The sequence below is a fragment of the Cajanus cajan genome, chromosome 1 (assembly GCF_000230855.2).
Source record: "Cajanus cajan strain Asha chromosome 1, NIPB_CcT2T_4, whole genome shotgun sequence".
In the NCBI taxonomy this organism is placed as follows: domain Eukaryota; kingdom Viridiplantae; phylum Streptophyta; class Magnoliopsida; order Fabales; family Fabaceae; genus Cajanus; species Cajanus cajan.
Genome location: NC_138517.1, coordinates 7,034,101 through 7,050,338, shown reverse-complemented (window position 1 = coordinate 7,050,338; position 16,238 = coordinate 7,034,101). Strand labels below are relative to the sequence as shown.

Genomic DNA, 16,238 nt, shown 5'->3' with positions numbered 1-16,238 from the left:
ATAAAATTAGTAATCGTGACTACTAACAAGTAAAACGAAGCGTTTTGAGTTGAGAATAACATGAAATTCTGCCACCATCTTCTTCTTGTATTCATGCTGTTTAGGGTTTCAGAATTTCAGTTTTCTGTTCATCTCTTCACTCATGCATATACACTAATTTCTCCGAGCTTTCTTTTCCGTGACTCGGGAAATTGAAAGTCTCCGACAGCATTGTGCCACCCGGTACGAAGTTTTTGTTCCTTTTTTTATTTCTCATAATCCAAATGTAAAAGAAACAAAAATCGTTTTTTTGTCTGTTTTGCATCTTGGTGGCTGGGGCATACTATTATTTTTTAATTTAGGATTCTTCCTTCCACTAGGGTTTTTGAATTTTTTGTGTATCGTTAAAAAAAAATGAGTTTTTTTTTATGATTCTGCGACTAATTATTTGCGTTTTGGGAATTCCCCTTTCACCGGGGTATTGAATTTTCCTGTGCTTTGTTTGCTAATTGCTATGCTGTGCTGCGTTAATTGTTAGGTTATACTGTGGTTTGCAATTTGCATTGAGAATTTGAGAGGTGAGTAGCATACACATTGATTGATGTTGCAAACTTGCAGTGGCAATGGCTTATGTTGATGAGGATGCTTCTTCTGGCTCTGGAGACGATGTGAACTTGTTGGATGGACACAAGCGTCAGGCCGGTGTCCCGTCGGGTTCTTGCGGTGGCCGGAAGAGAGGCCGGAAAGCGACCGGGGCTGCTATTGTGGATGCTATGCTGGAGATAGCGGCTGCTTCGAAGATGAGGGCAAGTGCAATTGCGAAGAATGAGGAAAGTTTCTCTATAAGCAAGTGCATCAAAGTATTGGACGAGATGCAAGGTGTTGATGAGCGGATTTACTTTCTTGCTTTGGATTTGTTTGAGGACCACCCTAATGCCCGGGAGGTTTTCATCTCTCTTAAGGACGAAAAACGATTGCTGTGGTTGCAGGGCAAATGTGGTGTTTCCTCCAGTTGAATTGTTTGAGAAAATTTTCCTTTTTTCTTTGTTAAAAATGATCCTATACTTTTGTACAGTTAAGTAAATAGCAAGGGATGATTTTAGTTAGTACCTTCACTAATTAGATTTTGTGCTTAATGCCTATTTATTATGAATTTTGAAAGCAAAAACAGCACTTTGTTTTGAACTATTGTTTGACTTGTTTTATGCATGAGCATGATTGTAATGCTTTCTGAACCTATGAACTAGATATATCAGAGAGATATATTATCCATCACTATTCGTACTCTTGAAGTTTATCTCTACAGATACACCAATCAACATGGATGACATTGACCTAGAATTGGATGAGATGGAACTAGTTGCTGCAGCTGCCGGATACTATTACTATAGCTGTCTGACCAAACAGCCTTCCCGTGGTTTATCACCTAGGAGATGTGAATTTATGATGGAAATGCTCAACGGGCATGATGAATTTTCTCGGGAAATGTTGCGGATGGACAAGCATGTATTTCACAAGTTGTGTGGCATTCTCCGTCAAAGAGCTATGTTACGTGACACTGCTGGCGTAATGATAGAGGAGCAGTTAGCAATATTTTTAAACATCATCGGTCACAACGAACGTAACAGGGTGATTCAAGAGCGGTTTCAACACTCTGGTGAAACCATTAGCCGTCACTTTAATAATGTATTGAAGGCTATTAAATCATTGTCACGTGAAGTTTTGCAACCTCCTCAGCTCACAACACCTCCCGAAATTCTCAACAATGCAAGATTTTATCCATATTTCAAGGTTACAATGATCTTTGAGCTCCTTCTTGCTTGCTATTCTACTTAATTCAACTCTTGTCATATGTTTACTACTTGTGCTAGTTTACTGACCTTCTCCGCCAAAAATTTCAGGATTGTATAGGAGTAATTGATGGTATGAACATTCCTGCACATGTGCCAGCTAAAGATCAATCTCGATTCCGCAATAAGAAAGGTATCCTATCTCAAAATGTGCTGGCAGCTTGCACATTTGACCTGCAGTTTATATTCATTTATCCTGGTTGGGAAGGCTCTGTCACCGACTCGAGAGTGTTAAGGGCAGTTCTTGATGACCCAGATCAGAATTTCCCTCAAATACCTCAAGGTTTGGTTCTTATTATATCTGTAGTTTTGGGTTCATTAACTTTCCATATTACACATTACATTAGTGATAACTTGATGTGTTATTTTCTTCTTTGGATGTATTTCATAGGAAAGTATTACCTTGTTGACAAGGGATACTTAAATACAGGAGGGTTTATCGCTCCTTTCCAAGGGGTCCGGTACCAGCATTATGAGTTTCGAGGTGCAAATCAGTTACCAAGAAACGCAAAGGAGCTTTTCAATCACAGGCATTGTTTCCTGAGGAATGCTATCCTGAGGTCATTCAATGTGTTGAAAACTAGATTCCCAATCCTTAAACTTGCTCCTCAGTATTCCTTTCAGATTCAGCGGGATATAGTCATAGCTGGATGTGTTTTGCATAACTTCATTCGCAATGAAGAAAGAAATGACTGGATATTCAGTAGCATTGGGGGGTCGCCGGTGGAGGAAATGTCAGATCTCGATGAACTTCCTGACGTGCCGATGCTTTCTTCAATACAAGAACAACTTGCTTTCTCAATGCGCGATTCAATTGCTGCAGCTATGTGGGATGACTTCTTGAATAAATGGGACGAATGGTGAAATGTTGGCTGGAGGTCATATGTGGGTTTGTTGCAAAGAGCCATGTGACTTGATCTTAACATGGAGCTGATGACCACCTTAACATGTGATCTAATGTTTAGGTCAAAGCTCAATATTTGTGAGTAACATGAAATTTTGTATAGGTTGTGTATATCTTTGTCAAATAATAGTTTTATTAAAATTGAATTGTGAAGGTTGCTTGGTTTAGATGCAAATATTTCTGTGAGGCATATGTACCTAGTTTGCTATAACAGATGCAGCAACTGTATAAATCCCAATCTGAAATTAGCACAAACCAAAATAACTTTCACTACACATTTCAGTATATTTGGTTTGGTGATGCATTTATTGTAATCGATTCAGTTTTCTACATTACCAACCAAGCAGATAACGCATTTTAACAACGTCAGAAAACTCCAAAATGACATGCGTCTAAGTTTGGTGATGCAATGTCAGACATGCAGATAATCATGTGCTTCCTCGTGTTTTTAATTTTTTTCATAATAAAGATTTTTGTTTTACTTTTGAATTTTTTCTTCTGGCCAAAACATCAACACTGAAAAATACTCTGCAAATCTAATAAATACACGAAGTTCCAAAATTTTGCTGATGGCCAAACGAATTATTAGAGCAGGGCTAACAAGTAACAACTTTTATTTTATTTTATTATTTTTATGGAAATTGAACTCGGCAACAAGAGAGTGTATGACATTTATGTATTGTATTCAACAGAATTAGACTTATGTTTTTTTTCTTCTTTGGTTACACAGGATTTTTCTATTTAATTTATATTTATGTTTTTTTAATTACATTATTGATATAAAGTATTTATCGATATTATTGATAAGTAATATTTACCGAAAAGTTTGATCGATAATTTTTAATGATGTATTTTTTAACCATACTTTTTATTAATATTATTCAATTTAATACTTTCTTTAATAGATTCAAAGTCAATTATATCAAATTAACTTTTTTTTAAGTACATGTGAGAATTATTTCATTGGAGGAGAATAATACAAACTTTTCCTTTGGCAAGACTTTGCTTATTAGAAGATCTTTAATATAGAATCTATTTTGAGTTCTTAATCAATTTTTTTGTGGATCTCTCACTATCACTTAAGGTTTAAGAATTATTTCTTTTTTTATTTTAATGAAAAAACTTAATTTATTTTATGGATCTCACATATATATTTTTATTTTTATTTGAGTGAGAATAATAAAAATATATTTTTTTCTATGACGAGAGTTCTAAAATTTTGAGAATACCAAAACGGAAACAACTAAAACTTTATAAGTTAAACTTACGAAGTTTAAGTCTTTGTTTAACCGAAGATGTAAAACATTAATTTTTAGTCATTAACTTTTTTTTTTAAAAAAAATAAACCTTAAACACAACTTAATAAAATTCGTATAAAGAACTAATTGTGCAATCACCTTCATGTTATGAATAAAATATAACAAAAGAGAAGTTACAAAAACAAATCATTAAATAAGAAAGATAAATTTGAGTAATTGTGTTATTGTCTCGAGTTCAATTTTTCATATTATTTTACTAGTTACTATTATATTTGTTATAGATTTTTATTTTACTTCATATTAGTTCATTTATTTATCCAAATGTTTAAGTTTTACACCAACATTGATTGATACAAGTGGTAACAATTTGTATTTTTTAATTAAATTGTTTAGGATTCGAATCTTTATCTTAAGTATAAAATACCTATCTTGTGATCTTGTGTTGTGTGCACTTATCTCGATGGAGATTAATTATGTCTTCTAACTTGGTAAATACTTCGTACTAATATTATAATTATCTAATTTTTTTTTAATTTTATAAATTTGGATCATATAGATGTTTAATTCTTATAAAATAAGATTGTTTTATTTTAATTATGCTAATTTTAATTAACTTCATGTTGAACTTCTCAAATTTAGTTCTTATACCTTTTCTCTTCCTATTTTTTAAAATAAATTATCAATAAATAAAAATAATTTTACTATAATATAAATTATTTATTATAAATTTAAAATATAATTTATATAGTATATATATATAAAATAAACATTTAACCTATGTATTACACAAACTAAATATTTATTTATCATATATTAAATGTTTATTATATATTAAATACAAATGATTATATTTTACAAAATTATTTTTAGAGACTTTTCTTCGATAAGAGAAATTTTAAATATTTTCTTGATTTATCTAAATCAATTTTTATTTATGAATTAAATTTTATTATTTTTAAATTACCTCCTACATATTAAATACAAACAGCTTGCACCACAACATTTTTAAGACTTTTCTACTACGAGAATGTTTTTAGGGATTCTTGTAACTTTACATCTAATTCAGTTTTTATTCATCATAATTATTTATAAATTAAATTTTATTATTTTTAAAAATTATTGATAAATAAAAATAATTTATGCTACAATATAAGTTATTTATCATAAATATAAAATATAACTAGTATTTTACTCACTATATTTCACTTGTTAAATGTTAAAAAAACTAATTTTTTTTATCTATTGATAATTTATATTTAATATATTAAAATTTAAGTTATAAATAAATATGAAATTGAATTAAATAAGGAGTTGATTGAATTCTTAGAAACCCTACTATTAAAAAATAATCTCTAAAAGAGCTTTTATGTAAAATAATCATTCACGTTTAATATATAAAAAATAATTTTATAAAAAATAATCTTTTTGACATTGTAAAATAATTTTATTCAATAAAGAACATTGGATATGATGTACTCTAATCATATTTTACTTTCATTATAAATAATTAAAGGAGACGAGACACTTTGTATTTCTAATAATTATATAGACAGAATATTAAAAATTTGCGTGTAATTATTTGAAAAGGATATAAGAATTTATTTTTTACATTCGAGGAGTATAATGATCCATTAAAAAATGGAGACAAAAAACGATTACATACCTCAGAATCCCTTTTATAATAAGTATAAATATTTTTAAATTAATTTTTTTATTTATAATTTTTAAAAACATTTTTTCCTATATTTATTCTGAATACAATGAAAATGGAGAAAATGACTATTTTCTTATTAGATTAATTAATGAAGTTGAGATACTTTGTACTTATATATTTTATTTAAAAATTTAAAATAAAATAAAAGAATTAAGATTAAAAAATAAAATAAATGATTAAAAATTTAAGAATTTAAGTAATTATGAACAGTTAAATTATTTGAGTAATAAGAATAAAATTAATTTTTAATATTATATTTTATTATTTAAAAATTTTAAAATAAGATTATAAAAAATATAAAATAAAAAACGGTTACAAACTTATGTATATATCGAAATAAATTTTAAAATAAATAATAAAAATTGTTTTAATGGATTTAAGAGATCTAAAAGGTCGTGTGGTTATTCCAACACATCGGATGGGTTGGTTGTTGTTGATTATACAAAATTTAACAATGCCACATTTTGCTACTAAAATAAAAATAATGACACATTTTAAATATTTATTTTATGGAATCTATATATAGAGGGAGCATATCAAGTTATTATGAGAAGGTGAGAAGGTGGAAATATAACCCTTAGATTAATTTTCTCTCACTTGATTAAATCCCAAATTTTCGTTCCCAGAGTATCCACCGCCGGCAACAGTGACTCGTTCCCAGAGTATCCACCGCCGGCAACAGTGACTCGTTCCCAGAGTATCCACCGCCGTCAACAGTGACTAATCTCCTATTGGAGGCACCTCAAAGGGTGGGATAGCTGACTCCAAGATTTAACGTGGCTGCATACACAAGGCAGGATTCGAACTCCTGACCTTGCTTAAGCGTGGATCAACCCAACCCCTACCGCTGAACCACACGCTTGGGGTTAATAATGACTAAGGTTCAATAATCTATAGGCAATAAACTAAAATAATTTTATATTGTAATATATATTATTTATCATAAATTTAAAATATAATTTATATGTTTAAAATATTTATTCATATAAATATTAAATATATTTTATATATTTAAATATAGTATTTATTTATATATAATTTATTATAAATTTTAATTATATAATATACAAGTGTATACTAGTTTATAATACAACTGTAATTCTAATTAAACTATTATTATTATTATTATTATTTATTTCTCCGCATTTTGTGTTGTACTAAACGGTGTGTTCGCATCGCATTCGCATCCTCCCGACAGAGGTAATCAATCCATATAGGCATACATAGCCTACATAGGTCTCTCACAGAGACAAATATATATACCCAACACAAACCTTCAAAAGCCATAACACAACACAACACAACATAACACACTTCCGATACAAGACCCTCCGCGGAACAATTAAGGTTAACTCTCCCCTCACCTTCTAGGGTTTTCTCTTCCTTACTCTCTCCCTGCTCCCATTTTTCAAATGCATTTCACTTTCGTGTCCTGTCGATTTCCCCTTTTTGCTAGTTCTCTAACATTCTAACCTCGCCTAAATTGTTGTTTCGTTAATTCGCTTTTTTTTTTTCCCTGAATTATTTTCCTTTTGTAATTTCTTTCTCGCAGACTTTGAGTTGGATAGTAAGGGTTTGGATTCTTTCTTTGTTTGAGTAACTTGATAATGCCGTTTTTCTAGCTTCATGAACTGCAATTGTTTAATCTTTTCTCCTGCAATTGTGACATTGAATTGAGATTCATCTTTTCCCCTCTCAGCAGGGGAAATGTTGTTTGCTTTCTTCTAGTTATATAGGAGGTCGTGTGTTGAAATTGACTATGTTTCTCATTATATGCTTGGCTGTGGCTGAAACTAGGTCATCTGGTTTCATCTGGTTTGGAGTTATATGATGATGATGATGTCTTTTGACTCTGGCTAATTGGCATTCAATACTTAATTATAGGGTTGTAATTATATTTGTACTGCCTGTAAGTGTTGTGTGTGATGAAGAACAAAAAAAATTCTGATAAGGTTTTATGTTTGTCATGGTATGTGTTAATTTCATATTGAGATTATGGTGAGGATGTTGCTTTGTTGGTTACTGTCTCGTTTACTTAACTGTCATTGTTTCTCTTTGTCGTGTTTCTCGTACGTTGAACATGAAAGTGTTAATTTGATATTGAGATTATGTTGAGGATGTTGCTTTGTCGGTTACTGTCTGGTTGACTGGCATTGTTTCTCTTTGTCGTGTTTCTCGTTGACTAACTTGAATGCAAATGAAAATTGCTTTTGGCCTGATAAATTGTTGTGGCGTTATATAGTTTTCGTTGTTGGCTTGCAGTTATGACATCCGCGTAATGCGTGGAGAGAAGATATAGGAATTGTTTTCGCTGTCAGATTACTTCCTTTTGAGGTTTATGACTGTATTGGGTTTTCACTATGAGTGGTGTACCTAAGAGATCACATGAAGATGCTGTTCATCAGTCTTCAAAGCATTCACATCAAGATTCGGGTACATATTCCAAGTTGATGCCATCAGTTTCAAATGATCACCATATTCCATATGATATAGGTCAGGATTCTCGGGTGGCAAAGGCAATCCGTACTGAACCCCGTGATGCAGATAGAAGATCTCCTCTTCATTCAGTGTATCGGATGCCATCATCTTCAAATGATTCTCATGCAGATCACCCCATTGGAAATGAGAACAGAACAGAATCTAGGGATTTTAAGGAGAGCAGAGATCTCCGGTTTGAGAATCGTGATATAAAGACAGAGAAGAAGGAATTACATGGTGAAGCCAGAAGGGATTCTCAGATTTCTAAGAGTGAGAAGGATGTTCGAGTTGATGGCAGAGGAGAGGACAACAAGGATATCAGACAAGAGCGGGATAGCCATAATGATTCAAAAGGTGACATTAAGACTGATAAGGATGCCTTTGGTATGGTAAGCAGCAACTTGAATTGGAAAGAATCAAAAGAGTATAGGGGTAAGAGATTTTCTGATGCCCCTGGTGGGAGCTTGGATTCCTGGCACACATCACGTGGCAATACACCAGCAGAAGTTGGAAAGGACAGTTCAATGGCAGAAGAAAGGGACTATTTGGAAACTCATGAGGCTGTTGGGGAAAACAAAATTGATTCTAAAAGTGAAGATAGATTTAAAGAAAGAAAAAGAAAGGATGTCAAGCATCGGGATTGGGGAGATAGGGAAAAGGAGAGAAATGATCGCAGAAGCAGTACGCCGGTTAACAATAATGGTGGTGATAACAAAGAATCTGCCAAGGAAGATAGAGATGTAGAAAAATGGGAGAGGGAGAGGAAAGATCTTCCAAAAGAGAAAGAAAGTTTGAAAGAGAAAGAAAAAGATCATAACAAGAGGGAATCATGGAATGGAATGGAGAAAGAAGCTTTGAATGATGAGAAGGAACTTGGTGACGGATCAGCAAAAAATCCTGAGCTAGAAAATGTGTTGCCAGAGCAGAAGAAACAGAAAGATGCTGACAGCTGGAAAAATGTCGATGGAGAAGCTAGAGAGAGGAGGAAAGAAAGGGATGCTGACTTAGAAGGAGATCGACCCGAGAAGCGCATTAAAATTGACAAGCAATCAGAAGATGGAAGTGCTCACGGGGAAGGGACTGGAGAGAAGGAGAGGGAAGTCCATAACTATAATGTTCAACATCGTAAAAGGATCCACAGATCAAGGGGAAGCCCTCAGGTGGCCAATCGCGAGGCTCGTTTTAGATCCCATGCTCATGCTCCAGACAATGAAGAGTATCTTCTTTTCCTCTATTTTTCTTGGTTACTTGTGGGATAAGTGATGACTTACCCAATAAGTATCTTTTATTTTCAAGTATATTTTTAGTTTATACCATGTGATTTGTAGTTATAAAAGATGAAGCTTCAGAATCCTATTAGAAATTCAGAATGATTTGATAATTTTTTCCAATGCATTGTATCTTAATTGCATTTGGGAGGACACTAATGATCTCACGGCTACCTGTTAACATTTTCGAGAATGTAGTCAACTATTGCTCATGTTTATTTTATTGCCTGAAATTTGTAGCAACAAGTGAATTTGTGGGTTAACAAATTAACACCAGGTGTATTTGTCAGCAAACATATCAGTGGCGTAAGTAAACACCTTCAAAAGAATATGCTGAGATGTAATGCTCCTTAATATAACAAATATATATTGACTTTTTTTGTTCTCTGATGCATCAAATATAGATGGACCTCCTATCCATGTCTACAAGAGATAGAAGGGAATAAGGGCAGATATGTAAATAAGAATTAGGTTGTAGAAGAAGCGGAGAGATCTAACAAAATGCATGGTTGTTGTGAGGGAATTGGTGGTTGACAGGCTGGGATCATGCCAGAAATGTGATTATGTGGGGTCCAGACTGGGGTGACGTAGGGTGTGGAATAGTAGTATAGGGGAGTGGACTGACGCCAATAGGGACGAGAGCACAATGTTTTCTCTGTATTCTTTTTTCTTTCCTTATTAGTTTCTTTATCTCCCACTGTTATTCGGTGTTCTTATATTTGGGCTTTTGAATGAATAAGCTTGTGCATTTGAATGTGTATCGGTAAGCCATCAAATATACTTATATATTTATATGCTTAATTGAAATTCAGGTTTTTATCTAGTAGTTGTTTTAAATCTGAAGAATTTTGTTTGGTGAAGAATCAAATATGATTACTATTGCACATTGACCGCAGACTTAATTTTGATTTCTTCTCTTGTCAAATTGTCATTTTTATTCCTCTGTTTTATCTGTACTTCATTAATACCATTTTTGATTTTTGGATTTACAGCCCTTCTTACTAGTTTCAAGTTTTTTTCTTTAACAACTACTTTCTGTTTCATTTATCTTGCAGGTCTCAAGGTATTCTGTCATATTTTGTTTTATCTGGCTCAAAGCTATTTGGCTTGTCATAGATTTGTGCCTTCATGAATTAGTTCGGGTTTTGACAAAAATTGCTCTACTTGGCCCATTGGTTTATGTGATGCGTTCTCTCCTTTCAGACTGGCTCATCCCTTTACACTTCTTTTTTAATGTTGTGTTGTGTGATGGTACCATTATAATGTACATGTCAATTGTTAGTACTTGCCGAAGGAATGCAAAGGATAAGAGGTGGACATCTTTCTAGTCTTCATGCCCATTATATTTAAGTTCTGATATTTCAGGTAAAGCAGAAGTATCTTCTGTTGTTTATAAAGTTGGTGAAAGCATGCAAGAACTGATAAAGTTGTGGAAGGAGTATGAATTATCTCAATCTCAAGTGGAAAAAAATGGTGAAAGCTCTAATATTGGCCCCACTCTTGAAATTCGGATACCTGCTGAGAATGTTACTGCTACAAACCGTCAAGTAAGATCAAACTCTGTTTTTATTAAATTTATGGTCGAGTGTATTGGGGGTTTGGGGAGGGGGGTTTGAGGTTAGTGTCAGATCCACAAGAAGCGCACAAGCTTTTTAACTTGTCTTAATAATATATGTATAATTTTAAATTGTCCCCGTAATTTAAAATGTAGTATAAATAATCAATCTACAATATAAGTATTGCCCCTACAAGTTTATGAGTATTTTCTCACAACTTAAGGTTTTTGAATCTGTCATTGCTTGAGGAGGTGCTTTTGTGCATGCGTTTTACATTGATGATTTTCTACTGCTGGTGAAGCCTCTGTTCTTGTTTTGCTTTCTTTTTTTTGTTTATTCATGACTTTTATAGTATTATTGTATAAATTAAGTTATGGTACATTTGTTTTTTTGTTAAAGAAAAGTTTCAGGACTTTGGTTCATCATGGCCGATAAGTGTTTTCACGAAATGTTTTCTGCCCTAATTCTCATAAAAAAACTTTGTATGTCTTTTTCCCCTCAATTTTTTTTTCTAGTTTCTCTTTTGTTCTATCTTATGTTGTTCATGCGATGGAAGCACGTTTTATAGCCATTCAATGATATTTTAAGGGGGGTGAGGGTGGGTATGGACAGATTTTTTTTTTATTTTTCTTTTCCATCGGCAGGAATTTGTTGGAGTACTTAAGTTAATAAAATGATTTGATGTTGAGAAAGTCTTTTATTTGTTTACTTTTTTTACTCACTTCTATTTGTTTAAATTTAAAATTCAAAATATGAAATTTAATTATGCTTTAGTTGTTGATGCAATACCCAGCTTTGAGAGTATAAATTAATATGTTCAGGTTAGAGGAGGTCAGCTATGGGGGACTGATGTTTACACATATGACTCAGATCTCGTTGCAGGTATGTGTTATTGCTAAGATTTTGCAGGTAGCTTTTGATTGCAAAGGATTGGACTTGATGTGTTTGAAATCAGTACTGATTTTGCATTTTTGCTGTGTAGTTCTCATGCATACAGGTTATTGTCGACCGACAGCTTCTCCTCCTCCCATGGCTGTACAAGAGTTGCGCACAACTATTCGAGTGCTGCCTCCTCAAGATTGTATGTCCTTAAAGATCAGAAAGATGCTCTCTTTCTTCATTGTCTAATAATAGCATCTTGATGCTGCTCTGTTAAATAATATTGAATTGCATCCAAGTAATCTTGAAGTAATATCTGGGAGTAAATATATGGTAAAATGTCCTAGTTTGTGTATATGATAAAAAATTAAAGTCTCCTGGTTGAACTTGGGTTTTCCATTAAGTAATTTTGAAAGATATAGTAGTTATTCTTTTCAAATAAATTCAGTGGCTTATCTGCTTACTGAATTTGGCATTAATTTTGCTTGGTTCATTATTGTACTAATTGTTTTACCTCTGAAAAATTTAAAAATAAACATACAACCAATTACTTGTTTGATTATGACACTGAAATGAATGCTTGAGTACAACTCAAGTGCAAAAATCATTTTTAAATTGAAGGAAATCTTGGACAGAAGGTTGAGGGTTAAAAAAAAGAGTTTGTTGAAGTATAATTTGCAGGACCTAGTAGAAGATCTCGAATGCCAAAAAAATATTATATATAAATAGAGATTCTAATTATAGCAATAAGAAGACTGGGGAATTTTTAAATCTGGTTGGTTATCAATGAGGTTCAGAGCCTTGGTGTTTGAATTTTATTGTAAAGGATATACTCTTTTGAACTGAAAGCTAGTAAGCTACACCGTATATCAAAAGTAGAGGTTCTTTTTGATATCATAAACAGTCATTTCTACTGCACCAAGCACTACTTCAGACTTGGTTAATCGTCTGAGCATAATTTATACATACACCTCTTTACTTAGCAGAAATGAGGTAGTTTGGTTGGTTTCTCAACTTTGCAGTTACTAATTTTGCTTTTACCATTGAAGCTCTGTTTCGAATAATCTAAAGATATTTTGTGTATAATATCAGGCTATATTTCTACCTTGAGAAACAATGTACGTTCCCGTGCTTGGGGTGCTGCAATTGGTTGTAGCTCAATTGGTTGTAGCTATAAAGTTGAGCGGTGCTGCATAGTGAAGGTAGTAATAAAAAGCATGCAAACTGTAATATCCTTCAGCCTTTGAACTTTTTCCCCTGAAGTCATGTTTTCTTCTTTGAAAAATCATCTACTTTAAATTCTTGTCATATAAATAATTTAGTTCAATATTTTCCATGTCAAATATAATGTCCTTTTCTTTCTTATATCATGCATTTTCAGAGAAATTGCTGATTATTTGTTGCTTAAATGCTTTACTTACTAGTCACATAACATGTCCTTCTAAGGAGGACATTATATTTGGGTTGTAAAGGGTTGCTTGTGCTTGCAATGGGGTCTGCACTTTGCACACATTCACATTGTTACCTGTCTGTCTACGAGCTTTGTTTCATTCTCAATTGGACTAGGTAACTGCATAAATATTTAAAACTTAATGGTGATTCTGACCCTTTTTATTTCTTTGGTCTTCAGAAAGGAGGTGGAACTATAGATCTTGAACCTTGCCTTACACATACCTCAACTGTTGAGCCTACCCTTGCACCAGTGACTATTGAGAGGACAATGACTACTAGGGCTGCTGCTTCGGTTTGTCCAATATTTTCATCTTATAATTGCAAACCTTTTCATATTTGCCATCAAATTAGTAGTTATTATCACATTCTGTGCTCATGTTATTTGGCATGGTCTTTGTTCTTCAGAATGCATTGCGGCAGCAAAGATTTGTACGTGAAGTTACAATACAGTACAACCTCTGTAATGAACCTTGGTATGCTAGTATTAGTTGGCAAAGTACAATTTAAAACAATAGCATTGTGTTTTATGATGGAGCAAAAAATATTGAATCCAAGTTTGTGGTATTTTTTGTAATATGTGAAAATGTCTCAACTACTTACATTGTATTGCAGCTTGGTTTTTAAGAGTTTGGTTTGATAAAAGTTTTCCTGTTTTCATTTTTTTTCTCACATTTACTAAATGCTACTGTATTTTGATTCTGTTGTTTCGGTTAAAAACTTTGAAAATAGAAAACAGTGATAACAAGGTAGCTTTTTGTAATTATTTGTGAAAATGGGAAATAAGAATAGAAAATGCTTTTTCAAATCAACCAGGTCCTTATATCTCTTATTCTTCCTCATTTAGATATGAATGCAAATGCATTAGTTCTATTTTGCAGCTTGTCTTGTTTATTGTATTTATTAATTATAAATTTATATTACTTATCAGGATCAAATATAGTATAAGCATTGTTGCTGACAAGGGTCTAAAAAAGCCACTCTATACATCTGCTCGTTTAAAGAAGGGAGAAGTTCTGTATCTAGAGACACACTCATGCAGGTATTTTTTACATGGAAGTTCTTTACTAAAATGAGTGAGCTGTATGTTATATTAATATATTGGCTTCACATTCGATGTTCCTTTTAGAAAATTTTAAGTGCCGCATGTTACTGGTTTACTGCAATGTTTTTATAAATATGAGACCATTTTTGACTTTGTCACCCTCTTCTTCCATTAGTTGCTTCTTATTATCCAGAGCAATGTTTCAGTGTTTTTAGTGTTATTTTATCAAACTCTAAGGATCCACTATGGTTATGAAACATAAGTATGTTCCCATGGTTGTCTTGAAGTTGAGAAACTATAATTATGAGGCTAATTTTTGTAGATATGAGCTGTGCTTTACTGGAGAGAAGATGGTGAAGGCTATACCAGCAACTCAGATGCATGACCCAGATATAGAGAAGTCTCAAAATCACCACCACCATTCCACAAATGGTGACAAAGCTGATTCTGATAATGTCATGGTTGATGTATTTCGATGGTCTCGATGTAAGAATCCTCTACCCCAGAAAGTGATGCGCACAATCGGCATCCCTCTGCCTCTTGAACATGTGGAGGTATATTTGAATCAATCTTTCATCTCTTGTCCATGGTCATGTGAATAGTGTGTTCAGAATTATACTCCTCAATTATGAGTAACTATTGTATTGCTAGAGTATCGAATATTTTCATTTGCCTGTTAGTCTACCTTATCGTTTGTTTAGGCATACACAACCTATGAAAGGGAAGAGGGTGGTAGGGTCTATTTATAAGGTAGAGAGAAAAATCGATGGTAGGTCTTGGAGAAAATGGAACAAAATCCAATACCTTTTTCCATTGTATATTTGTAATCACTACTTCACTCACTAGTCTGAACTTTAGTTTTTTTTTTTTTTTTTTTCCCCAGTCAGTATTCCGCAGGTCTTGTTTTTGCTCATATTTCAGTTTCTGCAACCATCCCTTGGCCTTATACGTAAACTATAATTGGCTTGCTTCAACATATGCAATTGTATTATGTTTGAATTGTACGAAAAATTCCAATTGTGCATTTTGTGATGCAGGTGCTAGAGGAAAACCTGGACTGGGAAGATGTACAGTGGTCGCAAACTGGCGTTTGGATTGCAGGAAAGGAATATACCCTTGCTCGGGTGCATTTCTTGTCAATGAATTAATACCTGGTTCTGGGATGATGTAATGCATGTATACTTTTAAGATTCATATTAAACAGCAAAAATGATAGTGCCTTTTTATGTAACTAGGATACTTTTTTGGTTTTTAATAAAAATTGTTTAATATTTAATAATTTCTTAATTAGGATATATTCTAGGAGCCTTTGCCTCCCATTGTTGTGAATGCTGTCTTGAAATTCAAAGACCTTGACATGTCTTAAATTTAGTTGAAAGGAAGGCTGGTATCAAATTGTATCCATAATCTATAATTTTGTTATGAGTCTATTCAATTAGCCCCCCAGTATAATATAACTCGTGCCTTTTTTTAAACGCGAGTCACTTGTGTTAAATTTATTAGGTTCCTATGATTATATAAGACTAATCAAGAAAAACACAAGATTTTGAACAAACGGTCTAGTGAAATCAAAACCTTCAAAGCTTTTTTCATGTTAATTTACATGTTTATTCTACAAATTTATTCAATTTATAAATTCTAAAAATATTCTTTTATTGTTTTTCTTCTTTAAATTCCTGCAATCAAATTTTAAATACTCTTTTAATAATAGATCGAGTTAAATTTGAGCAATATTATGTTAAGTCTTTTGGATACTATACTTGGATGGAATCCATTTTACTAGTATAATTTTGGTACGTATGCATTTTACTACTTTTATAATTTTGGTACGCATGTTAAGATATGAATCCCTTGTTA

At 32.7% G+C, this 16,238-nt stretch overlaps 2 protein-coding genes across 3 annotated transcripts; both read left to right on the top strand.

The window, feature by feature from the left end:
- The first annotated feature begins 35 nt into the window (after positions 1 to 35).
- Positions 36 to 3,008, top strand: LOC109791948 (protein ALP1-like). 2 transcript variants are annotated; one of them, XM_083073870.1, is made up of 5 exons: positions 36 to 222; positions 518 to 858; positions 1,286 to 1,770; positions 1,881 to 2,112; positions 2,221 to 3,008. In XM_083073870.1, exons 2-5 carry the CDS (start codon positions 603 to 605, stop codon positions 2,691 to 2,693), a joined length of 1,446 nt encoding a protein of 481 aa, XP_082929996.1. In that variant the 5' UTR covers positions 36 to 222; positions 518 to 602; the 3' UTR covers positions 2,694 to 3,008. The 2 variants fall into 2 exon arrangements, with proteins under 2 accessions (XP_082929996.1, XP_082929995.1); XM_083073869.1 differs by having other exon boundaries at positions 37 to 222; positions 598 to 858.
- A 3,881-nt stretch (positions 3,009 to 6,889) lies between these two features.
- On the top strand, positions 6,890 to 15,776 carry LOC109791943 (uncharacterized). The gene is made up of 12 exons (XM_020351311.3): positions 6,890 to 7,053; positions 7,969 to 9,400; positions 10,508 to 10,515; positions 10,818 to 10,999; positions 11,830 to 11,890; positions 11,991 to 12,089; positions 12,980 to 13,089; positions 13,518 to 13,631; positions 13,745 to 13,812; positions 14,268 to 14,378; positions 14,704 to 14,935; positions 15,419 to 15,776. The coding sequence occupies exons 2-12, from the start codon at positions 8,067 to 8,069 to the stop codon at positions 15,527 to 15,529; spliced, it is 2,430 nt and encodes an 809-aa protein (XP_020206900.1). The 5' UTR covers positions 6,890 to 7,053; positions 7,969 to 8,066; the 3' UTR covers positions 15,530 to 15,776.
- Positions 15,777 to 16,238: the final 462 nt, after the last annotated feature.

Coding starts and splice junctions, on each gene's coding strand:
- LOC109791948 (XM_083073870.1), top strand. CDS start 603: ATGGCTTATGTTGATGAGGATGCTTCTTCTGGCTCTGGAGACGATGTG. Junction 859..1,285: donor AGTATTGGACGAGATGCAAG/GTGTTGATGAGC, acceptor TTATCTCTACAG/ATACACCAATCAACATGGAT. Junction 1,771..1,880: donor GATTTTATCCATATTTCAAG/GTTACAATGATC, acceptor CAAAAATTTCAG/GATTGTATAGGAGTAATTGA.
- LOC109791943 (XM_020351311.3), top strand. CDS start 8,067: ATGAGTGGTGTACCTAAGAGATCACATGAAGATGCTGTTCATCAGTCT. Junction 13,813..14,267: donor AACCTCTGTAATGAACCTTG/GTATGCTAGTAT, acceptor ATTACTTATCAG/GATCAAATATAGTATAAGCA. Junction 14,936..15,418: donor TGCCTCTTGAACATGTGGAG/GTATATTTGAAT, acceptor TTTGTGATGCAG/GTGCTAGAGGAAAACCTGGA.